General features: G+C 37.2%; 1 protein-coding gene and 1 non-coding gene across 2 annotated transcripts; both read left to right on the forward strand.

The window, feature by feature from the left end:
• The first annotated feature begins 2,980 nt into the window (after nt 1-2,980).
• Trnam-cau (transfer RNA methionine (anticodon CAU)) lies at nt 2,981-3,052 on the forward strand. The gene has a single exon. It is a non-coding gene; the product is annotated as a tRNA-Met (tRNA).
• Nucleotides 3,053-7,156: 4,104 nt separating this feature from the next.
• On the forward strand, nt 7,157-25,027 carry LOC126373229 (40S ribosomal protein S12, mitochondrial). The gene is made up of 5 exons (XM_050019287.1): nt 7,157-7,294; nt 7,391-7,460; nt 21,180-21,331; nt 22,489-22,652; nt 24,894-25,027. The coding sequence occupies exons 2-5, from the start codon at nt 7,391-7,393 to the stop codon at nt 24,973-24,975; spliced, it is 468 nt and encodes a 155-aa protein (XP_049875244.1). The 5' UTR covers nt 7,157-7,294; the 3' UTR covers nt 24,976-25,027.
• The last annotated feature ends 1,719 nt before the right edge of the window (nt 25,028-26,746 follow it).

The following is a 26,746-nucleotide window of genomic DNA, read 5'->3' on the forward strand; positions in this document are numbered from 1 at the left end:
ACGAAAAGTCACGTCAAAAAACAATTCGTTCCATTAATTAATAACTCATTGCAGTAAGAGCGGTACCGGAAATCGAACCGGCATTTCACAATTACACATGGCACTCTGACAATAATATTACTTAACTTTTTTTATTTGTTCTTTACTCTCAGACTGACGAGAGGTACCCATGGCTAGAGATATGAAATAAGAGTATAAACAGGTTGTTTACGTGTCACAGGAAAACGAACTCTGCTGCTTTGAAGCAGAAGTACATTAGCATTTCAAATTGCCCGTGAGAGAAGTCTCATTTTCTGGTTGGCTGCACAGAGCGTAGCAACGAATTATGCAACTCTACATCTGTTCCCAAACGCTTGGTAATGTCGGTTGAATTCTGAAGTTATTTGGGCGTTCACACCCTTAATCTACTGCCACTAAACAAGTTAGACAGGTTACAAGCCCGATCTTAAATACACTTCTTATCAAAACATATCGAAATACCTCGCATGTTTATGTTTCATAAAGATTAAAACTGATGATTTGTTTTCCCATTCATGTTTCGATCTTTGTAATTTTCATGGTATAAGAAAACCAGGTATGCACAAAAGTGACAACTAACATTTCAAGGCTAGCCCAGCTGACGTCATCCTGCGCTGCGTTGCTATTTCTTAAAAAATAAATTACCCACGACCACTGTTTTTATATTTACTTTGCAAGGAAATTTTGAACTTTTAGTAAAAGATTTACTTACCGTTTTAATGATAATTATATATAAGTAATAGTAATTAAATGCATTAGCCAGTAATTCACTTAATTTTCAATAATAAAATTTATGTCCATAACATTTACGTCATCAATGGGCTAACAATGGCGGCTTGTCATAAGATTGAGCATACCTGGATTTCTTATACCATGATCATTTTCACGTGCTCAAGGTGAAGGAAAACATCGGGAGGAAGCCAACATCACTGAAAGATGCGGTTCGGAGGTGCCTATGTGACGTAACCTGTATTGTCCTGGTTCTCTCTTGGGCTTGGACGGTCAGACAGGTAGTCACCTCTGTATAGCCGAACCTGTTAAATCTTCAGGTTAGGAAAGCGGATCCTATGAGAAACGGGATGACAAAAAACAAAAACTCAAATGTCATTTTACAGTAAGTTTAACCACTATTTCGGCGAACAAAAATCTTAATTATTTCGATTTTTCGTTAAAAACTAATAATTCAAGTTGGACAGGAGAAATTTTTATTCAAATTCACCGAAAAATAAAGCTCATTTCTCCAGACTTCAGCTGAAATTGGGCGCGAGGCGGCGAGACAAAGCTTGTTTGGCGCTTTGTACAGCCATGTTTCCATAAACAACGTTTTATTTGCGCTTGCACAACAACAGACAACATTAATATCACTCTGCTACTGCTATTCTGCCACTCCGTACGTACGAAGATGCAAGCACGTAATAAGTAGATACCTATATTGGGGCAGGCAGAACCTAGAGTCGACATTTATCACGGACGTCCGCCAGCCATACCTAATTATTTCGAACAACATCTTTGTTTCTGACAATATGCAAGTTTAGCTAGTGACATCGTATCGAAAACTTTGAGGGATGATTCAGGCCATAATTCTGAGTTGATATCAAGTGGAATTTTCCATCGCAAAATTAAAGTTTTTTTTTTAGTTTTTTTTATATTATTTTCCGTTCCATACTTTTGCAACGGAAAATTCTAATTGATATTAACTCAGTTGAATACAAGTAGGTATGGATGTTACTGACACCGTAACGAATACTGAGGGGGATGGTTCAGACCATGATTCTGTTAATCAATCAAGTGGAATTTTCAGTGAGAAAATTCATGTTTTTTTCTGTTGTATTTTTTTCTGTTCCATACTTTTGGGATGGAAAATTCCACTTGATATCAACTCAGAATCATGGCCTGAATCACCCTTAAAGTTTTCGTTACGACGTCACTAACATCCTGTATAGGTATATTTTTTACGTTATTGTATTTATAGCTCGCGTTTTCTTATAATTAATTTTCTTTATTTCTTTCTTTCAAATGAAAAACTTATTCTACCATTGGTAAGTATCCAAAGAAGCTTGTTGCCACAGTTGTCAGGAGTTCCTCTTAAACAAAGGCAAAGATTAAAAAAAAAACAATTTGTTTCATATTATTCCTAGGTTAAGGTATTTATTTTATGTTGCCTCAGTTGTTTTCTTATGCCTAAGATACAGGTAAGATTCATTTCACCTAGTTTAGGCATCACAAACTACTCCAACGCTACTATTCTTTATAAATTTTGTATCTTTTATTTGTAGCGAAATAAAATTATCTGATCTGGGTCCATCAGAGCCATCTTTAGGAAAGTGGTGACAACACGTCACACACCCCATAAAAGTGAGTTAAGGACAGTGTTTCGACTTGTTAACAGATGGCGCTAAGAGATACATATTTGACTCCCGGTAGGTAGGGTCCGCGGGTCGTGTTATTTTGAGTGCTTGTTTACAACATGGCCGTTAGCGGTAACTTTTCTAAGTACAGAAGCCAGTGTTATGACGTTCATTAGATCTATTCTAGATTCTAGATCTGGGTCTATCAGAGCCATCTTTAGGAAAGTGGTGACAACACGTCACACACCCCATAAAAGTGAGTTAAGGAGAGTGTTTCGACTTGTTAACAGATGGCGCTGAGAGATACGTATTTGACTCCCGGTAGGTAGGGTCCGCGGGTCGTGTTATTTTGAGTGCTTGTTTACAACATGGCCGTTAGCGGTAACTTTTCTAAGTACAGAAGCCAGTGTTATGACGTTCATTAGCATAGTGACATGTTTTGTTATGTCCGTGGGCTCAGTTTTCCACATTTAGACCCCAAGATGGTCCATTATGCGTACTATTGTTGATTATGTAAGCAAACGTAACTCCATCCGGAAACTCAGAAGCCTCCTGAGGTTTTCATAGTGATGTACCTACCAATCAGTCGAGATTGACAGAGACACTGGACAACGGCCACCGTGGCCTAGTGGTTGAGCGTTGGGCTCATGACCCGGAGGTCCCGGGTTCGAATCCCGGTGGGGACATATCACAAAAATCACTTTGTAATCCCTAGTTTGGTTAGGACATTACAGGCTGATCACTTGATTGTCCAAAAAGTAAGATGATCCGCGATTCGCAAGGCACATTAAGCTGTTGGACCCGGTTACTACTATAGTCGTTACATGAGCCATGTCAGGGGCCTTTGGCGGCTCAATAATAACCCTGACTCCAAGGTTGATGAGTTTGGTAATCTCCCAACCCACATGATAGAAGAAGTCGAGATTAGGCCGATCGATTCTGTTCTAACAATAGTTATTTCTTTAAATAACCAGACTGGTTTCCAGAGATTCCGCAAGAATAATAAATAACACTACAATAATATATTGTATTACAAATTTCAAATCTGAATGCAACGCAATGGACAATACGGTCTCGTTGCATTTGATGAAGTTGTACCATTTCTTACAAAAATATGATTTGCAATTTTTCTTAGAAACAACAACGGGTCGGTGGCTCAACTCTTGCCTATTGTCGCTCAGTTTTTCTCCCGAGCCCATTGTAATAAGAGTCAGAATGACAGAAAGGAATAAATATCAAATATGTGTGTCCGTCATCTGTGGACAATGCCCACTATTAGAGGATTATGAGCCGCAAAAAGAGCAGGTATGGTTTCGCTATGACGTAGAATGCAGGCGGAAGCGAGTAAGTAAGCAGCTCCACCGGACTTGACACCACCACTAGCTGACGGGCGCTCGCTGGGCCTCCCCCAACGGGGAACCACCCGGCGGGCTCGACCTCGCTAGAGGCACCACGGACTTACATCATCGGGCTCACGGAGGGGCGATCTCGCCCGCGACGTGAAGAAACCACACGCGCGATTAAGTAAATATATATAACTCAATGTCCCAACATTGCTAGCTTTGTTTATAAATAACAATAGCAAAAAAGTAGGCACAATTAGACTGCGGGCCTGTTCTTTTTACTTACATCAAAACTACTTAATTTTCTATACCTACTTACTTGCTTGCTCCTGTATTCTACGACATAGCAAAACAGTCATTGAATGGGTCACTTACAGTAGTTTTCATTTCGAGCGCCTCCGGTGCTTGAGATGTCTACTTACTATCAGAAAGTAGTAACCGGGACCAACGGCTTAACGTGCCTTCCGAAGAACGGAACAATCAATCTGCAATGTTTCAACGTTACCCAGCAGTGGAACGTATACAGATTGTTTGTTTATCCATAGGTAATAAGATACCCTACGTTACACTTTCAGAATTTGAAGCACGTGATCGCTTTCCGCTCCCGAATTGCACCACTCATAATGTCCATTTGCGCAGCAGATGCAAACTTGTCCAATGTCCCACGGGACGGCCATGGTCCACTGTGCACCGTCCATTCAAAAGAATATGGTCTCCTTTAGCAAATATTACATTTTTAATAAACACTCTATGCGTGTTTAACTGACCAAAACTTAGGATTTCGTTGAAAACGTTTTATCTTTAAAAACTTGTAGGCGAATATATATTTTTGTCTCATTTAATACCTACGAAACATACTTAGGATAAAGTATGAACGTAAGTAGTCAAGTCATTACAATAATACTGCACCTGCCCCGGCTTCGCTCGGGTGCAATGCTGGGAAAAAAATTAAATTATTTACGACATCACATTAAAAACCTCAAAAATAATACTGTTATTTTTCTCCACTATTTAATGGTGTTATTAAACCTTCCTCTTGAATCACTCTATTTATTTAAAAAAAACCGCATCAAAATCCGTTGCGTAATTTTAAAGATTTAAGCGTACCAAGGGATATAGGGACGGAAAAAGCGACTTTGTTTTATACTATGTAGTGATATGAGCTCAAGTCAAGCTGGGTCTTTGACGGTTTAATAGTAACCCTAACCAATGCACTGGCTAGATAATAATCAGTCATAGACTAGACAAGTCACGTACGAGGAACAATTCATACCCGTTCTACCTTACTGGGTAGGCCCCTCTTACGTAGGTATCCTAAGATGTTAACTCCAACCTTTATTGACTCCTTCCTTAGTTGAAGCGACTTTTAGGAACACCTAGAACTCAGTTGAGCCGTCTAACAATCCCCATTATCAACTGACGGCGCCTCAACCTTAACTCGAGTTACTCGAGTTTACTCCAGTCAGGTTAAGGCATAACGTCATTATCATCATCACCAGCCCATTAACGTCCCCACTGCTGGGGCACGGGCCTTCCCTATGCATGGATAGGGAGATCGGGCCTTAAACCACTACGCGGGCCCAGTGCGGATTGGTGGTTATTAACGACTGCTAATGCAGCAGGGACCAACGGCTTAACGTGCCTTCTGAAGCACGGAGGAGCTCGAGATGAAAACTTTTTTTTTGTGGTTACCCATCCTATGACCGGCCTTTGCGCAAGTTGCTTAACTTCAACAATCGCAGACCGAGCGCGTTTACCGCTGCGCCACCGAGCTCCTCATTATATTCGTATTATTTTGTTTGATAATGTGCTCTACTCCAGTGAGAAAAGTAGGTACTCAAGTCGAGAAAATGTCAGCTTGTAATACTAAAATCCTTAGCTATAGCCGAGTCGAGAATAGAATCTGTCAAACATAGAATCTGTCATAAGTAGAATCTTGGTAGAATCTGTCAAATGTAGCCTATGGTGTCAAAAGTCGACTAAACGTTAGTAATGGTTTGGTTTGATATTGTGATGTAATATGTATAAGTATGTACTGTGACCAAATCACTTATCGCCTATTTCAATCCCCTGGTCATTCACGAAATGTAAATAAACTGTATAAATAAATAAAAATATATATTGACTCATAACACACATTCAAACTTTTAGCAAAAAAAAAATACAGAAAAATATGTTGGTACGTATAACAATAAAATACCCTGCCTCTTATATGTACTAGGTAAGAACCTGTATCATAAGAGTCAGTATTCGGCCGTGAGACATATACCTAGTACAGTCATGAGCAATATAATGTACCCACTTTAGGACTCTGTCTGTCGCACTAACATATTTGACATTTAGTGAGACTTACAGTTCAATTTATCAAAAAGTTAATGCGATATGGTACCAACGTGTATACATATTAATGCTCGTGACCGTACTTATGATACAAGCCGTTTATGTCTAAAACCATAATCTTCCTTTTCGTACTCCTTTTAAGCCAGATCGTCTCTCTAATTAGTTAAATAGCTAGTTAACTTGCAGATTCGGCGAGTTAACTAACTTTCAGTTTGGACTCGCCGCGAGAAAGTTAAGTTCGTTCGTGGATGTCACTTAAGTTGACAGTCGAGTTTTATTAGTGAATTAAGCGCGAAATGCTATTCACAATTAGTCATCCTTAACTTGTAGAATAAACAAAATAAGTATCCAGTGCAATACATACTATGAGTATTGTACCTATCCATCCATAGGGAAGGCCCGTGCCCCAGCAGTGGGGACGTTAATGGGCTGGTGATGATGACATTAATAAATAATATGAATTAGAATATAGTTTTAAACTTCACCAAATCGTAGTCAAGGGTGATGATCGTGATGATGAAGGGGAGACAGGTGCTATTATGGCCCAGATATGGGGCACCAAAATTGCACCGCTAGGCGAAAATCTACTGATAATCCCTAACGGGGTGGAAGGGCCACAAGTAATCAAAGACAACTTGCAGCCGCTGTTGATACAACACAATATGACTATGACATAACATAAATTAGCCTATTTATGCCTCATATTGTTGGGCATAGCGGACTCTTCTCAATCAACCGGAGGGTTATGGAATTTTAGACTGACATGGAACATACTCTACAACGTTGCTCTATTTCGAGATGGTGGTGACGTTTGGTCTAGTGCCTTCCGATGTCCTATTACTAGACCACGAAGGTCATTGATGTATTTTATGTTACTTTACTAATAGACAATGATCTGGACAAAAATATAAAATTATATTTTGTATATAAATATAAAGTATACTTTATAACACGCGGCTAGGCACTTATACTTCACTATTACAATAATAATAATAGTAAAAATCATTAGATATCTTATAGCGTTGGCTTGATCGTTTAGGGTGCGCCACGATCAATCCCTCCTGTCAAACAAGGCTGAATACGCCGTCTTTCTTTTGTCCCCGTACGCAAAATGTCAAATTATAATAACAAGGGCTTAGGCTAGTTAGGTTATGTTAGGAACAGAAAGTTTTTGTTTTTGCTATTTTTAGTTATTATTCTAATTAATTAACATACCTATATCAAAATAATATCGCAAAGATTAAGGTAAATAGTTCATACCATGTGTAGTTCAGTATTTGTAAGCATTTAACTTATGTGTTGTTTTAGTGTGTTTACCTATTTTATTTTGTTTTTTTGTAGATGAATCTTCTCAGGAAAGGGTTTTCGATGTTATCTACAGGAATCAAAGCACAATGCACGCAATTTTCGGGTGAGTACCGTAAAAAATTACAGTCCAAAACTAAATCATAACCTTTTTACATTTTCTCTTATTGGAAATAACAAATAAACTGAAGCTTTACATTTATATGTAACCAAATTTATTGTGTAATTTATTTATCATCAATATATAATTCTGACAACAACACTGCAACTAGGTATTTATTCATTCAGGCTCTAAAGTTTTTATTACGGGCAAGCGATTAACTAATTAGTAACCTAGTGCATAATGTGTTCATTTAATGTATAAATTGTACAGTTTTATTCCTTCGCCCCTTTACGGGACAGGCTAAGATCATGAGACCATACATTTTAAAATGAAGTGTTAATGTAGGTACATTTGGCCAGCGGTTATGGCTCAGAAAAATAAAAATAATCCTATAAATGCAATCTTTTTGGTTGTCATTTTATTTCAAACTATTAAAAAAGCTGGCCAGCAGCACCGATAACACCGGTTTTGGAGATGACAATTAAAAGTAAAGAAGAAATGCTATGTTTTTCTGCCTTAATGGCAGTAAAATATTTTTTGTATGACTTGCAGCCAGTATTAGTAAATAACTAAGTGGAATGGAATATTTTGAGTAGGTAGCAAAAAAGAAAAGAACATAAAACTTCTTTGCTTAAAAAACTGTTGTATATTAAATGAAAGAGGATTTATGACGAATGACGATGATAATGTAAAAAATACCTTTTCTTTATAGTTTTATTTAGTAAGGTATTGTTACATAGAAGGGAATTTATCTGCATAACCTCGATTTATAGGTGGGTACATCTTTATGTTAATGAACATCACGATGCCGAAAATTAAAAAATAAGTACATGCTTTTTGTTTCAAGTACTTTGATTTTGTAAAGGAAACCACATATTAATTTTAGCAAAACAAAAAAAAATATTCTATCATCCAAATGAGTATAATTTATTGATATGAATGATCAGTTACTAGGGCAGGGGTTCATACCTACTTACTAGAAAATGGAAAACCCATCAATTACCTATTTTATACTTTTATGGAACCTTATATCAAGTGATAAATATCTATGACACTAAATAAGAACAAAAACAAAAAGTGAAACACTTTATCAACGAGGATAAAAACTGCCTATTTCTCTCATCAGGTGTTGCTACTGTTTTCTTAAAGTTTGACAGTTCTTCATACTATTTGATTAAACAGACATATTGTTTTGATTATATTTTTACATTGTAACCATTTTCGTTTAACTGCAAAATCATAGTTTTATATTGATTCCCTAAAGATCAGCAAGAAGATAACTTAAAAAAAGTCATTTTCAATCAAAACCATCTTTTTCCTTTCCAACTGATGGCTTTTCATTTTCGTAACTCATCCTTCAGACGGGATACACTCTACGTTGTACTTACATTTTATAGCAATTTATCACGAATGTTAGCTGGTATGGACAGTATGGAAGTATTATAATGATCTGTGGTATGGATGAAGAACTGTCAAAATTTAGGAACACTCAACAGTGCTGCGCCTACATTTGAACTTCTAGTTTTTATCATCATTAATGAATTAAAGTTCTAAAATTAAAAAAATCCTGTGAGTTACGGGCTCCCATCACAAACGGGGAGCGTCAGTTCGAACCCCGGTCGAATTTAATTACTGACTAATTTGTCTTAAGTGTAATTTTCACTAGCAAACACAATACTTAAATTATGTTTATTATTCGTATGCATAATAATGGCCATGCTTTAATATCATACATACATACACAAACAGCCTATATGTATACGTCCCACTGTTGGGCACAGGCCTCCCCTCAATCAACCGAAGGGGGTATGGAGCATACTCCACCACGCTGCTCCACTGCGGATTGGTGGAGGTGTTTTAACGGCTAATAGCAGGTACCAATGGCTTAACGTGCTCTCTGAAGCACGGAATCATCTTATATTTTCAGACAATCAGGCGATTCAAGCGTGTAAAGTCCTTACCAAACAAAGGACAATCTCATAAAGTGATTTCGAGAATCGAACCCGGACTTCCAGATCGTGCGCCTAACGCTCTAACCACTACACCACGGAGGCTTAATATCACACCATGATCAAACTTCACCGTTAGATCGAAAGATAAATGAATCTATATTATATTTAATTTTGACATCTGGACCAAATTATCACAGCTGCCATATTCCTTAAAGAGTAAACTGATCCTTCCTCCTTTTAGCATAGAGTTGATAGTCCTGAAGCTGGTGTATGGTCAGCAATGTCAACAAAGCCTGTCATTCGAACCCTTCCGCGTCCGCGTGCCTTGCTTAATCCCCAGATTTGGAAGGGACAGCAAAAAAATATTACACAATCTGACTGGGATTGTTTTTCCGTAACGCCATTTTTTTTCTTAACTCGAAAGGTAACAAAGATCTGTTTAAGTAACGCTTTTGAATTTGAATTTATTAAAAAAGACATCGCGACAAAATTAATAATGAATTAAAGTGGAAAATTTTGAAAAAAAAAACTGCAAAGTGGGTCATATTTCCTAAACTGTAAATAATCGATGAACATACAATCGGGCTAATTAGTCTGTCTTTTTATTTTTTCGTCATGTACGTCAACCGTTGTGCCTACGCATAAACAGCCTATATACGTCCCACTGCTGGGCACAGGCCTCCCCTCAATCAACCGAAGGGGGTATGGAGCATACTCCACCACGCTGCTCCACTGCGGGTTGGTGAAGGTGTTTTTACGACTAATAGCCGGGACCAACGGCTTAACGTGCCCTCCGAAGCACGGAATCATCTTACCTTTTCGGACAATCAGGTGATTCATGCCTGAAAAGTCCTTACCAAACAAAGGACAGTCTCACAAAGTGATTTCGACAATGTCCCCATCGGGAAAAAAGTTGAGTTGAGAGTTGTGCCTACGATGAATCTTATAATTGGAATATACCTAAATTCCAAAATTTTGCATAACTGCTTACCTATAGATATAAAATTAGAAAAAATCATTGTTTATATTAGGTAGGTGGTTATCGTGAAGTAAAAGCCTATTGTAACATTTTTCGTTGCTTTTTACCTATTTTTATTTATTTATTTAAGATACCCCATCGGTATATACATAAAAATTACATGAATAAAATTCAACGGACAATGACCGTATGTTATACCCTTACAGACGTTTACAACATTCAAGTTAATTTTAAATAAACAAATAATAAAACAACACGTACACATGTTTGAGGTAACTTAAAGCTAGAAGATAGAGAAAAAAAATTGGAAATTGAGTGAATTTATATAATATTCGTCGTAATTTTATATTTAAAGTTGGTGAGGGTTTCGTGGAAGATGTTGATGTTATTTTTACATTACCTAGGAAAATACCTAACATTTACTATATTTATATTTGCTTATCCTCGCGAGGTTTCTTTATGCAAACCCTACCGTATCTAAAGAGCAAAATATGTGGGTATTTCCCTTATATCGAATCGAATACTCAGTCGAATAAACGGTCAAATGCAATTGGTCTACCTGTACCTATTGCAAAGGGTTAGAGTCAAAAATACAAAGTTTTTTTTTAGCTGCTTCGTGGTCTAGTATCTTAAAGTCACAAGGCTTAAAAATTATTTATTTCATATCAAGTAATAATGATTCATATTAGGCTTAGTAATAATCTTTACACACTAAGTTTAGTATAATAGACTACGGGAACAGGGGGGTTAAAATGGCCACATCGAAGCATTTCATCTAAGAAAGCAATATTGCAATTTGACATTTGCGTATATAAAAGTAAATGCGCAATGCAAACAAATGTCAAAAAGCAATATTGCTTTCTTAGATGAATTGCTTCGATGTGGCCATTTTAATCCCCCTGGGATGGTTAGCCGTTAAAACACCTCCACCAATCCGCAGTGGAGCAGCGTGGTGTGGAGTATGCTTCATACCCCCTTCGGTTGATTGAGGGGAGGCCTGTGCCCAGCAGTGGGACGTATAATAGGCTGTTTATGTATGTATGTGTGATATTAATGCATTATTATGCATTCGAATAATAATTTGAGTATTGTGTTTGCTAGTGAAAATTACGCTTAAGACAAATTAATCACTAAGTCCGACAGGGCAATTGGTCGACCAATACTTATTGCATATGGCTGGAGTTAAAAATACAAAGTTTTTTTAGCTGCTTCGTGGTCTAGTATCTTAAAGTCACAAGGCTTAATTATTATTTATTTCATATCAAGTAACAATGACTCATATTAGGGTTAGTAATAATCTTTACACACTAAGTTTAGTATACTAGACTACGGGAACAGGGGGGTTAAAATGGCCACATCGAAGCATTTCATCTAAGAAAGCAATATTGCAATTTGACATTTGCGCATATAAAGTAAGTGCGCAATGCAAACAAATGTCTAATGTCTATGTATGTGTGTGTGTGTGTGTGTGTGTGTGTGTGTGTGTGTGCGCGCGCGTTGTGTGTCTGTTGGGTGTGTGTGTGACTAATGTATTTAATTACTATTATTTGTCACATTTATAAAAATCATTACAACTGTACGTAATTCTTTTACTAAAAGTACAAAATTTCCTTGCAAAGTAAATTAAAAACATTGGACGCGGGTAATTTATTTTTAACGAAATGGCAACGCAGGGTTGGATGACGTCAGCTGGGCTAACCTTGAAATGCTAACTGTCAGTTTTGAGCATAACTGGTCTTCTTATACCATGGTCCTAGCCAAGCAAACAATCTCAAAAAACACAAACGATGAGAAGGATAGGTATAATGATTCAAGTTTTTTTGACACTGTCCACGCATTAATAGTGAACGTATTAAGAACAAAATATCAATAGATCATTTCTGAATATTAAACTTTCTTCCATTCAAATATAGCTGCATCATTATTGTTAGTTTTGTCAAGCTAGCACGTGGGACCGCCTGAGACGGGACTTTCTCAAGCAAAAAATGTGTGAAACGACCATCCTTCATACATGATCGGTTGATTACACGTTCACTCTAGCAAATACATTCGTCTTTGAAGGACTATGACGGTAGCGGAAATAGTATTAGCCATATGCCTGAGACAAAATGTTATACGGATATGGTCACTTTCATGAAAAGAAATGAATAGTCTCTTCGCATCGAAAAACTGTCTTTAAGAAACCAATATTCCTGAAGAGTTGGCTAATACCGCACCCAGGACACTGCATGCAAAAATCTCAAATAAGTGCTAGTGCGACACAGACAGCGTGCTCGTCTTTACGCGGAGCTGGGCGGAGAGGAGCGGAGATGTGCAGGAATCGACCAATCACCATGAGTGAGAGTGACAGAGCGTCTTCGTTTTTCGCTCTCTCGAACGCTGTGATTGTTCAAATCCGCACATATCCGCTCCTCTCCGCCCATCTCCGCATCAGTGGAAACCCGGCCTTAGGCTTCCATTAAGACTAAAGTAAAACCCAGAAGGGGTAAAATCGGCGCCCGATACGAATTAAGTAGTGCGGGGCGAAGAGTTACCGTTCTATACGTAGTATTTATTATTCTTTATTATATGCTTATATGCGGATCGTCACGCATTGGGTACCTCAAGTCAGATACAGGCGTCGTGGTAGACCTCAAAAGAGATGGCGCGACGACTTGCTGGGCTAAGAAGCGCAATATGATAAATTTTGTCGAAGTTGATAAATTTGCTTTTTACCCAAACAGGGGGCCACGTTTTGTTCGCATATTGACGGAACAATATGACTTATTTGGGTTCACATATAGCATCAATCGACAAAACGACATAATTATATCGTCAGGATCGATAAAACGACTGTGACAAAATTTTATCACGTTGCGCATGTTAGCCCTATTGGATGCTTACCGGAGGGACTGGCCTGAATACGCACGGGGCCGTGGACAAATGGAATGAGGAAGAGGAGGCCTTTGCCCAGCAGTGAGATCTTGTAGGCTGGATTAGATTAGATGCTATGCTAATACGGAAATGTTTAAGTAAATGTTTAACCAGATCTCAAGAATCACCAGATAATGTACCTATTTAAGTCATTGTCCGTCTAATGAACCCTTTTACTGCTCATCGAGTTTGTAGGTATTTGTTATCGTATTGATTTACGGCAATCCTTTCTGATTGAAACTGATTGTTCAAGTTACTCCAATAACCAGTGTCACGTCAATTTCTGTTTACCTTTAATTTAAGATAGCGTCTTAAGCTTCTAGTGCAATGTGATTCCATTCAAATATTAATTTCTTCAAACAAATCCTTCCGAGAAAACTCTAAAGCCTGCGTAATAAATCGACACAATAACTAGAGGATTAAAAATATATATTCCAGTTATTTGCCATAACCATATTGCATTGTTGCGGGTGTATTGAGAGAATCCCTACCGTTATCGTGTGATAAAGTTGTGCTCAATTGTGCTATTTTACACACAAATATGATTTGCGAACGTTTTGCAACGTTTCCTGGAAACGACAATGGGTCGGTGGCTCAACTCTTGCCTATTGTCGCTCAGTTTTTCTCCCGAGCCCATTGTAATAAGAGTCAGAATGACAGAAAGGAATAAATTTTAAATATGTGTGTCCGTCATCGATGGACAATGCCCACTATTAGAGGATTATGAGCCGCGAGGGAGCAGGTGACGAATCCACAATGCGCTCTCCCGTCCTACTACTTGCGAAGATTGTTAGATAAATATTTCATTCGTATTATAAAATTGGAACACTTACTGCCTGAATGAAACTGCTTAGTTCACGTTCTGAAAAAATATGGTCAATAAGTGTAATTTTACGTCTTTTGATATGAAAGGATGTACGCGGTCAGCTTTTGTGTTAGTCAACTTAGTAAGCCTAGCGTTTTTTGTCTAGCTAGCAGAAAGCTCGGTGAAGCGTAGTACCTACTCAGGTACTACCTACTCACATTGTGTTGTGTGTCCCAATATTCGTTTTTCCTACAAGACTAATCAATTGCGTTCCTTTGACTACCATAAGGTATAAGTGTGCGTGACAGATGGCGAATGATGTTATAACTTTTACTAAGTACGGTCACGAGCATTAATATGTATACACTTTGTTACCACGTCACATTAACTTTTTTGACAAATTGAACTGTAAGACTCACTAAATGTCAAATATGTTAGTGCGACAGAGTCCTAAAGTGGGTACATTATATTGCTCATGACTGTACGTGATAAATATAGCGTGTTTTTTTTAGTTTACTAGTGTCGACACAAACGGACTACTGACCACAGCCACCGCGACAAAAAGGTGACACGCTTTTCCATACATTTTGTTGAAACTCGCCGCACACGAGTGGGTAAATGCACATGGTACACATAACATAAGCTCACAACTATATCCTATTTGGAATAGTCAGAGGTACATCCATCGCAATATGAACTGAGTACCCACGCCTCACCGAGCTTTCTGTTCGACAAACGAGATAGGTGGTGAGTCGTATCGCCGTCTATAATGGTCGAAATAAACTGTATTAGTTACAATTAAAATAAAATAAAAATATTATTTATTTCCAAAACAACATCTTAAACCCATTATGGGTATCAGTGTCGCAATGTAAGAATTTTATAATATCTTTTGTAATGAATAAATAAATAAATAATAATAACAAATTTTAGTTGCATGGTGGCCGAGACTTCCCATTAAGTAATCCTAGGATACTTGTGGCGGGAATGTCTCGCAATTCCCAAGGGGTAGGTACAGTTTGTGAGTTAAGAAAAGTAATAACAAGTTCAAAAAAATTCAAAAATTTAAAAATATTTATTTTTCAAAATTGGCTTACAAAGTTAGCGCTTTTTGAACGTCAAACATAATTCAATTACATATTATGTAACTAGCTGTAAAACTACTACCACATCGGAATCTGTAACGCTGAGGGAAAGACGTGGCCAGAAAACCTCCCAGCACAGGGCCCTAGTCCTACTGTTTCATGTTTTCCTTTCTTTTCTTTTAATCCAGTTTGTATTACATAATTTATAGACTTAAATACAATGGTATTCCAATTTAGTAGTATGTATATTTATAGTATGACTTCTATAAAGAAAACATAGACAATTGGACATAGACAATTGCACTAACACAGTATTCGTAATACTCGTATTTAACATTTTTCGATAAGTTTTAAAGATATTTTGATGAGCGGTGTATTTAATTTTCACGAAAAACTTTTGCCACAGCAAGGCGGCAACATAATACACGTCCCACATTCAGTCGGCGATCATTTTACTTGGAAAGTATAAAGACCTACAGTTAACCTGTATAGTTATACAGTAGGCCATATACCTGTTTACTTTCATAATAAACAATATAATAACAAAGAACAACACTTGTAGTGTTGACAATAGTGCAATAAAACCATACAGTGACGGCAAATCGTATTCTTTCAATGACTCGCAATGGTTTCTATTGAGAGTCTCAATGTATGATATCAGTAAATCAGTCAAACGCGACCGACCACCTTTTTTATTTCTGAAACATTCTTTTTAGTCGGGTTTTTTTGTAATGTCTCCCGCAAAATGTTTAATTATAAGAAAAATATTATTTTAATATCCGATTCTTTTATCAAAAAACCCCGATACAAGAAACGTCGCTTTGAAAAGCGAAAAATAATATTTATTTATGGCGCGTCGGATACCGCTGAAAGCGGAGACGCTGCTTTTAAATTGTAACATCTTCATGAATATCTATTTAATACTATTTATTACTACTTTAATTTGGGAATGATGCAGTCGACATTAGAGTAGTTTCCAACTAGTCAAATCAGTTACCTATATGTTACTAAACGTCAAGACGAGACATTTTTATCGGGTTTTTTAAATAAAAAAAAAATAATTATAAGAAATTATTATTCTCCTTACTTACTCTCTTTCTCTTATTCTCTTTTCTTTTGTTTACTAAAAATAAGCTAAACGTTTTGTAGTCTATACCTAATGGTCGAGCAGACTGTGAAAACTGTACCGGTATCAAAAATGTGGCGGTATCGCGCGACAGCCACCAGTGGTTGAGATTGGTGGTCCGTTTGTTCATTTACACCCCGAACAAGTACGTATGGGGTCTAATGACATCGTAACGAATACTGAGGGAGATGATTCAGACCACGATTCTGAGTTGATATCAAGTGTAATTTCCTCCCGGAAAGTTCATGAAATTGTTTGTGTTTTTTTGAAATTATTTTCAGTTCCATACTTTTGCAACGGAAAATTCTACTTTATATGAACTCGGAATCATGGGCTAAATCATCTCTCAAAGTTTTCTTTACGATGGCATTCTTCTTCTTCTATCGTGTGGGTTGTCAAGCTAGGGATCACAAAGTGATTTTTGTGATATGTCCCCACCGGGTTTCGAACCCAGAACCTCCGGATTGTGAGCCCAACGCTCAACCACTGGAACACGGAGGCTGTTACGTTACGATGGCACTAACAGCCTGTATATTTGCAAAGGCTTACCTACTACCTACCTACTAATCGATACCCAAACATTCTTAATCCGCATAGTGGCCAGAAATAGTCACAACAACCCCGCATATTGGTTCATATCGATCGGCACGTGACTTTCCTCGTCCCAAGGTGATGAGGCGTCCAGTTTGTTGTTACAAACGGACCCCGGAACCGAAAGCAAGTAGGCCCAACTTCTGAAATGTGTTTATTTTTAAAAGGACTGGGGAGTTAAGAAGGCCACATCGAAGCAATTCATCTAAGAAAGCAATATTGCAATTTGACATTTGTTTGCATTGCGCGTATAAAAGACGCGCAAATGTCAAATTGCAATATTGCTTTCTTAGATTCGATGTGGTCTCTTTACTGGTGGACTTTTTAAAAATGAAATGAAATGAAATTTATTCGCTCTAGAGTGGTACAAAAGATCTTAAATATACATTATATCAATAAAAGTCCATCACTCAACCATACATACATACATACATAAACTCACGCCCGTAATCCCAAATGGGGTGGGCAGAGCCACAAGTAATCAAAGACAACTTGCAGCCACTGTTGATACGAAGTCCTAAGATGGATACGATGAACCTTATGGTGATAAGGGATCAGCCTATCGCCCATAACATTAGTCCATCATGTTAGGGGACGCAATCCCTCAACCATACAGCATGCGTTTATATTAAATAATTTATAACTAAAGGAACATTTAATCTTTAATAAATCTGTCTCAAAAAAATAAATAACAGTAGATATTTTAAATACACAAAAAACAATTAACCTTAATTTAAATATACGGGTGTGACTTTAAATTTAAATATTCTTTCATTGAATAAAAGGTATGGTGAATAAGAATTTCTTTTAATTTACTTTTAAATATTGGCAATGGTATTGGTATGGTAAGAAAATAAACACCTGACAAGCTCACGAGTATATAGACAATTGGCCAAGTCAGAGGGTACACCTGCAATGGATATAATGTACCCGCGATTCGATAAGTAGCTATTTTCTCATTGCTCGAAGTACAATGTTATTCAAAAATATAACCTAATGGCAGAGGCATACATAAAATAATTGCATATTATTTGGATTTCATTATGTATAATTTATAATTATGTTTCTACCTATATTGCTTCTGAGGTACCTAAATTGTGCCTGGATGCTACGAATAAATTAATAATAACCTAAAGGGTCATCAATTATACCCAAAAACAAAGATAAAAGATGCATACGTCTGTTCTTTAGCCATCTATATTGTTTTTGAGGAACATCATCATCATCATCATCAACAGCCTATATACGTCCCACTGCTGGGCACAGGCCTCCCCTCAATCAACCGGAGGGGGTATGGAGCATACTCCACCACGCTGCTCCAATGCGGATTGGTGGAGGTGTTTTTACGGCTAATAGCCGGGACCAACGGCTTAACGTGCCCTCCGAAGCACGGAATCATCTTACTTTTTCGGACAATCAGGTGATTCAAGCCTGAAAAGTCCTTACCAAACAAAGGACAGTCTCACAAAGTGATTTCGACAATGTCCCCATCGGGAATCGAACCCGGACCTCCAGATCGTGAGCCTAACGCTCTAACCACTAGACCACGGAGGCTGTTTTTGAGGAACGTAGCCCTCATTTCCAAATTAATATATCTCACTTCCCACCCGCAGAGACTAACGGAAGTAAATAATTCACCACGCAAAGATGGATCGTGTGTACCTCTATATTTTTTATAAAACTACTATTAATACGACCAATGATGTGCCATCAATGATGTGTGTGATGTCCCCGGGAATATTCCCAAAGTGGGAATATTATTGCTCTTTAATAGTACGGACACTGGCGGCTTTGCATTTTCAAATTATTCTTTCTTGTACTCTGGTTCTATAGTCTCTGCTTACCCCGGTGGGAAATAGGCGTGAGTTTATGTATGTATGTGTGTGTTGTACTCTGGTCTTATCTGCCTAAAGGTTAGGTCTTCTTCTTCTATCGTGTGGGTTGTGAGTTGGAATACCAACCTCATCAACCCCGCTGTTAATAGTTATTATTGAGCTGCCAAAGGCCTGACATGGCTCACGTAACGATTACTCACTTACATCAGTAAGTAGTAACCGGGACCAACGACTTAACGTGCCTTCCGAAGCACGGATCATCTTACTTTCGGACAATCAGGTGATCAGCCTGTAATGTCCTAACCAAACTAGGAATCACAAAGTGATTTTAGTGATATGTCCCCACCGGGATTCGAACCCGGGACCTCCGGATCTTGAGCCCAACGCTCAACCAATGGACCACGGAGGCCGCAGGTTGAGGTTAGGTAATAAAACTCTTTTTACATAAGTTTTGCGCCTTTTTACCGCCGGGAACGTTCCCATAGTGGGAATATTCCAGGAAACAACACATCACAGCATACCACCAATGTATTTCAACATTCTGAACGGTTTACGTGTCAATCAGTACCCCGCTACGTCAGACAATACCACGCCTCGGCGTATGCGCATCGAATGCAAACAAAATGGCCACAAAATCACAATTGACACAATCCTTTGGAGTTACGGGAATGCCTTCGCAAAATAATAGCACAATTGCCAATGGTCCAAATTCTGCGCCTAACTGTATTGAATTGGTCACACGAAATGACGAGTGCTCAGTGAAACTTAGAGCGATAAGCGGCGCTGATAGCGTTTTGTAAACCTTATGATTCTGCAAATCGTCGACTTATATTGAAAACTACGTAACCGCCATTTTGGAAAGTCACATTCTGATATGATTTTCTTCAACAAAACCACAAACATATAAAAATTGAGACTACAAATTTAATATGATCGTGATTCGTGACACACCACTTTCGCACGTACATTATACAAATAATAATGGAGAATGTTCTCTATGTTAGAATTTCAACATTCTGAAAGAATTATTTTCATTCGAACCCGGGACCTCCGGATCGTAAGCCACTGGACCACGGAGGCCGGTTAGCTGACCTAGTAATTTTGCTAACCTAGTAAAATTCCTCATTTACCGACGCATCGTACAAATAAACCGCTAACCGCCTCGCCTATTGACACCCGCGCCCTTATCCTAAGTCGCCAGAAATAACAGATACTGCAGTTACAACAAAGGTATCTATGTTGCTCGGATAATCTGTATGGCCATGTGGTGTTTATCACCTGCGGATTACTGTCCTTCCTTAACGGGAACTGAACGAGGAGTGAGGTGGGAATTCACAGCACAAGTCTTTGAAAACTATTGTGATGTGCAATTCGCTAGTTGAGTTTTTGAATTAGTGGTGACATAAAGTTACTAAAGTGAGCAACTGGATTTATTTATAACTAGCGATCCGCCCCGGCTTCACTCGGGTGCAATGCTGAGGAAAAAATGAAATTACGACATCACATTAAAAACCTCAAAAATAACAGTATTACTCCACTATTTAATTAATGTTATTATACATAATATAATAAACCTTCCTCTTGAATCACTCTATCTTTTATAAAAACACCGCATCAAAACCCGTTGCATAGTTTTAAAGATTTAAGCGTACATAGGGACAGAAAAAGCGACATTGTTTTATACTATATAGTGATAATGATAAGTCGTAATTGTCTAGTTTGATAATAATAATTCATTTCATTCAAAATCAGAATACTATTTACATTTTTTTTTTTGCAGAATATTGTAGACTGTTGTCGGGCTAAAGTAGGTTTTGGCATAAACTTACTTTGCTTTACTTATGAGTCGCATATGTACATTACTTTCGCATAATATTCAATGTGTCAAATAAGCGTCTTACATAAAGTTTTATATTAGATTTTTTTATAATTTAAGTTTATCCATAATTACAAATTGCATAATATGATTTTGATGGATTACATTCATTATTTTTTATTTACTATTAGACAGAACGACCAGTTCAGTACAATTATTGATTACATTTCAATAAGATAACATTTTACAATCGTCAATCGCGGTTAGAATTAGATCTGTCAAAGTACGTAAGGTAGTGTTGTGACGTTTGTGAGCGTAGTGATGTCTCAGTCGATATTAGGTCGATCGATTCTTTTCTATCTAACGATACCTATCTAAGTATGTACTTCATTATTTATTTAACCGAGAGGTTAAAAGGCCACATTGAAGCAATTCATCTAAGAAAGCAATTTGCAATTTGACTTCTGCGCATATAAAAGTGCGCAATGTCAATAAAGATTTCAATTCATCTTTTTATGCGGCCTTTATAAACCTCTATGTCTTTAGTTGTTGTCGGAAATAAATAGTTTACTATTATAATGATTACATCAAAATTGTACATAACATTTCCTTATCCACAGCGCTGCCCAGTGCCGTAGCAACAGCACATGTCAGTGCGCAGCCTAGCCTGCTAGCACGTGCTATGGCGTCTCTCGCGCAGATGCACCGCTCAGGCCCACACATCAAGGAGAAGAAGACCCGCAACCCGCTCAATGGCAACCCATTTGCTAAGGTATTACATACATTATTCGTAATTCTAAATTCGTAGGTAACTCTTGCGCATCAAGGAGACCAGGTTGCAGCAATGACAACCTAACAAAAAAATAAAACCGACTTAAAAACACTGAAATATATAAAACTAATTGTTAACAAGCAAACATTGGCCCCGATTCCTGCAGACACCGCCTAATTTTATTTTAAGTTATATCCGTCATGTTCATATCCGTCGAAAAGGAAAGGGACGGATGATTCACAGCTCTTAATTTTAGGAAGAATGAGTAAATGAATTAATAACCCGGGCGAATCAAAAGGTACGTCGCTGGTATGCAATCCGTTTGACGTGCTGTCTATTTAACTGTGTCGGGTTATTGACGGATGTAAAATTTTTAGACGGTTGGTTTAGATTTGTGCTTAAAATTGACGTGTGTTCCATAAATTTTATGCTTGTCGATTACCCGTCCCTTTCCTTTTCGGCGGATAAGAAAATGACAGATATAACTTAAAATAAAATTAGATGTTATTTACAGGAATTAGCACCACTGTCTTTTCACTAACACAGTTGGCTCTACCTTTATAGGCGGTGATTCGGCTCACCACTAATCCGTTGGTCTAATAGAAAGCTCAGTGAGGTGTGGGTACTTAATTCATCTTGCGATGGATGTACCTCTGGCCACCCCAATTCGGATATAGTAGTGAGCTTATGTTATATCTTATGGCCACAATTGGGTAGTTTCCTAGGTCAAAGATAAATTATGAAATTCTGATTACTAAATAAAGAGAGATAGAGGAGAGCTTACATGGAACAGATGAAAGAAAAGGTTAACGTCGTGTCTTATAGGGAAGTCAAGGAATTGGCCTTTGATAGACTAGAATGGAAAATGCTACACAGACAAGAGCGTGGCTCTTAAATTGATGATGATGAAATAAAGATAGATCTAAATGTGACAAAAAAGTTTTCTTTTTTTCTATTTAACTTATTTATTATGTTTAATGACGACAAAATGTAATAATAAGTGTGACATTTTGTCACGTTTTTCTATGACGTCACAGGTTGCTTTTTCATACAAATGCCATAGTAATTTCGTGTTTTGACGTTTAGTAATAAGTAACTGATTTGATTTGAAACTACCATATTCAACTTCCCTCATTTCTTTCCCCTTTTCCGCGCAGGGCGTAGTCCTAAAAACCGTTATAAAGAAGCCAAAGAAACCCAACTCAGCCAACCGCAAGTGTGTACTGGTGAGGTTGTCCAACGGCAAGGAGATGGTGGCATATATCCCCGGCATCGGACACAACCTTCAGGAGCACAACATCGTACTGGTGCGAGTCGGAAGGTAAATTATTATACAGAGTAACGAACAGGGTGATATAAAGTAGAATTTGCCGTCGCAAAAGTATGAAACTGAAAATAATTAAAACAAACACCAAAATTATCATGAATTTTCCGACAGGAAAATCCACTTGTTATCAACTCAGAATCATGGTCTGAATCATCCCCCTCAGTATTTGTTACGCTGTCACTAACACCCATATTAACTTTCATGGATACTTTTTTGTACTTGTAAGGGGTATAAGTGACATCGTAACGAATACTAAGGAGAATGATTCTTTGTTGAGTTCATTATCCTGAGTTAAAATCAAATGGAATTTTCCATAGCAAAAGTATAGAATTGAAAATAATTAAAAAGCACATAAAAAAAACATGAATTATGCGACGGAAAAGTCCACTCGACATTAACTCAGGATCATGGTATGAATACCACCTTCAGTATTAGTTACGATGCCACTAACACCCTGTATTATTTTTCGGTTTTCAGAGCGACGTTTCTTGTGTCGAGGTTTTTTTTTGACAAATGAATAGGACAACAAAATAATATTTTTCTTATAATTATACATTTTGCGGGAAGTATTTAAAAACCCGACTAAAAAGAATGTTCTAGAAATAAAAAAGGTAGTCGGTCGCGTTTGACTGATTTACTGATATCATACATTGAGACGCTCAATAGAAAGAATACGATTTGCCGTCACTGTATGGTTTTATTGCACTATTGTCAACACTACAAGTGTTGTTCTTTGTTATTATATTGTTCATTATGAAAGTAAACAGGTATATGACCTACTGTATAGTTAGGTCTTTATACTTTCCAAGTATAATGAACGCCGACTGAATGTGGGACGTGTCTTATGTTGCCGCCTTGCCACAGCAAACGTTTTTCGTGAAAAATTAAAAACACTTCTCATCAAAAAATCTTTAAAACCTCACGTTTCGTTAGGATTATCGAAAACTTTTAAATACGAGTATTAAGTATAATATGTTAGTGCAATTATCATTAGTTAGCACAGTTGGCTCGATATTATATCACTGTTAACACAGTTGGCTCAATCATTATAGACGGCGATACGGCTCACCACCTATCACGCTGGTCTAAGTCTAACGAAAAGCTCGGTGAGGTTGATGTACCTTTGACTACCCCAATTGGCATATAGTCGTGAGCTTATATGTTGTTATTAGGAATAATAAATCAGAAATCAGAATCATTTATTCAACGTAATTATCATGGATAAACTTGTTGAAGGTCAATGTAACATTTTTGAATTTACATCATTTCGCAAGGTGTTATGACTGAGGAGAAGAAATGACAAGAAACTGCAACAGCAACACATCTTTTAAAAACCAATGAGGATATACATTACAAGTTATTTAATAACTAGAGGAACACATTCAATACCAGACATTTTTATCATTTAGGTAGTCATTAATCTTGTAATAAGCTTTTTTACATAAAGTAAGCTTCACATGAGCTTTAAATTTATTTTCTGACAAATTTAAAATATTATCTGGTATTTTATTGTAAAAACGTATACATAACCCCAAAAAAGATGAATTTAAAATAAATTAAAGTTCGTGTTTTGTTGAACAGAAATTGGAAATTTCGATTTCGACAATGCCCGTATCAGGCGAACCAACTACACAGTTGTAGGTTGGCTTCTGTGTTAGAATAAAAATACTAAATAAAAGTATCATTAAACACAATGTGAATACAAAATTATAGATTTCAAATAAAAAGAATGGTTTATGATTTTTAATTTAGTGGTGTGTGAGTGGGATTTTGATTCATGTTTCTTTCTTTTTATGATCTGATTATAATTATAAAATGTTCAAAGAGATAACTTACACTCTATCCCGATTTTAGAGATAATTATCCTATGAAACCAATCTTAGAAAAAGAGGTTTCTAATGTCCCACTAATCGAGACAATTAAGTGGGACAATATTCAAGTTTCACTGTATTCCAAATTCAAAAATATCCTTATTTATAGTTACACTTTCAATCGTTATTTTTTACATAACGAACGTCTCGTCCGCCTATAACTAATGCAGCTTTTCACAACCTGCATAGTCAACGAAAAGAAGCTGCAAGAATAACGTCGGCACAGGACTCTAGACGTTATTACTATTCAGTAATTTGGCTGTTCAGTTAATCCGACGCATTCACATCTTCTAAATAATCACTAATTTGTTTTTATATTTATATTTGTGCCCATCATCCTACTAATTTGTACTTTTTTTTTCAGAGTAAAGGATTGCCCTGGAGTGAAACTAAAATGCGTGCGTGGCAAGTACGACCTACCTCACGTAGTCAAACAGAAAGTGTAACATAGTAATGTATGTACTTAGATAATTAGAATAAATGTTACGTTATAGAATACTTTATCGTTTTATTATGAAAATATCCTTCTCCTGATGATTAAGATGCGCGTCTCCGGTGCGCAGGATACGGGCTAGTTGCAGCAGCATCCTGGCGATGTTGGCTAGCAGGTTAGACTGTGTGTACATGTCTCGCTGCTGTGCTATTGCTGGGGGTATGGCGAGGCCGTGAGTGGCGGCGCAACTCTCCCGTATTTTATTTCATTTCTTTGTAGATGAAGGAAAAATACCTAGAAGGAACCTAGTGGATGAGCGCAGCTCTTAAATAGAGAGAAACTAACCTAGTATATAAGTTTAGTTATTAACAAATTATAAGTCCTAGTAACTTGAATGAGGAATTTAATAATGATATCCTGTTGCAATTAAGCTTTAACTTAAGATGAATAAGTCAATGTATTTTGGTTAGGACATTACAGGCTGATCACCTGATTGTCCCGAAGTAAGATGATCCGTGTTTAGGACGAAACACGTTAAGCCATTGGTCCCGGTCCTTGACATGGCTCATGTAAGTAGTCGAAGTCATGTGTGTGTGTGTGTGTGTGTAGTAATTACTGATGTAAGTAGTCATTACATGAGATGTCACGGGCCTTTAGCGGCTCAATATTAACCCTGGCACCGAGGTTGAAGATGTTGGTAATCTACCTCACAATCCACACTAAAAAAATACAGTCTATGTATCGTTAATATTATTATATTTATAGACATTTAACGTAATTTAGGTAGGTACTTACAATCCAATATTGTAAAGAGGAAAAGATTTGTATTTTTAATTGTATTGAATAAATTCAAAAAGTACAGAGCCGATTTTAAAAATTTGTAGTCGGTACTTTTGCGTCTTTGTTTCAGTCAAAACCTTTTAATTCTAATCAACTAAGACATCATTTTAGTTTTTTTTTTTTTAGTTATGGCTTCGCAACATCATTTTAGTTTGTCGGTAGGTACCTACCTATATTATGAAAAAAAAACTACATGAAAGTGACGAAACTGTGAAGAAATTGTACTAAACATCACCCATTTATTATTGTAATTGTCAATCAATGAAAAATTGGATATCTAATAATTGGAAATATTGGAATAATTGGAGGAGCTCGGTGGCGCAGCGGTAAACGCGCTCGGTCTGCGATTGTTAAAGTTAAGCAACTTTCGCAAAGGCCGGTCATAGGATGGGTAACCACAAAAAAAAAGTTTTCATTTCGAGCTCCTCCGTGCTTCGGAAGGCACGTTAAGCCGTTGGTCCCGGCTGCATTAGCAGTCGTTAATAACCATCAATCCGCACTGGGCCCGCGTGATGGTTTAAGGCCCGATCTCCCTATCCATCCATAGGGAAGGCCCGTGCCCCAGCAGGGGGGACGTTAATGGGCTGGTGATGATGATGATGAATTGGATATCAGAGATTTTTACAGATTTTATGAACAACGGGATTGAGTTATTTAATTTTTATTTATTTATTTCCTCACTTATAGGTATCTACCATTAATGCGAAGTACCTACAAGTACCTATCTAGGTAAGTAGGTATGTATATTTCTTATTCTTTTTTGCACATTGAATTACTATTTTATATCAATGTTCGTACTGATTATTCGGATTGTTATTTAATATATATTAAACTAATGTCCTCTCAGTTCTTATTTCAAGTTTTTTCTGCATTTCGAAGCTAATGTACCTATTCAATATCAAATCATCATCATCACTAATTTAAGAGCCACGCTCTTGTCGGCG

This window comes from Pectinophora gossypiella, chromosome 15 (genome assembly GCF_024362695.1).
Source record: "Pectinophora gossypiella chromosome 15, ilPecGoss1.1, whole genome shotgun sequence".
Lineage (NCBI taxonomy): Eukaryota > Metazoa > Arthropoda > Insecta > Lepidoptera > Gelechiidae > Pectinophora > Pectinophora gossypiella.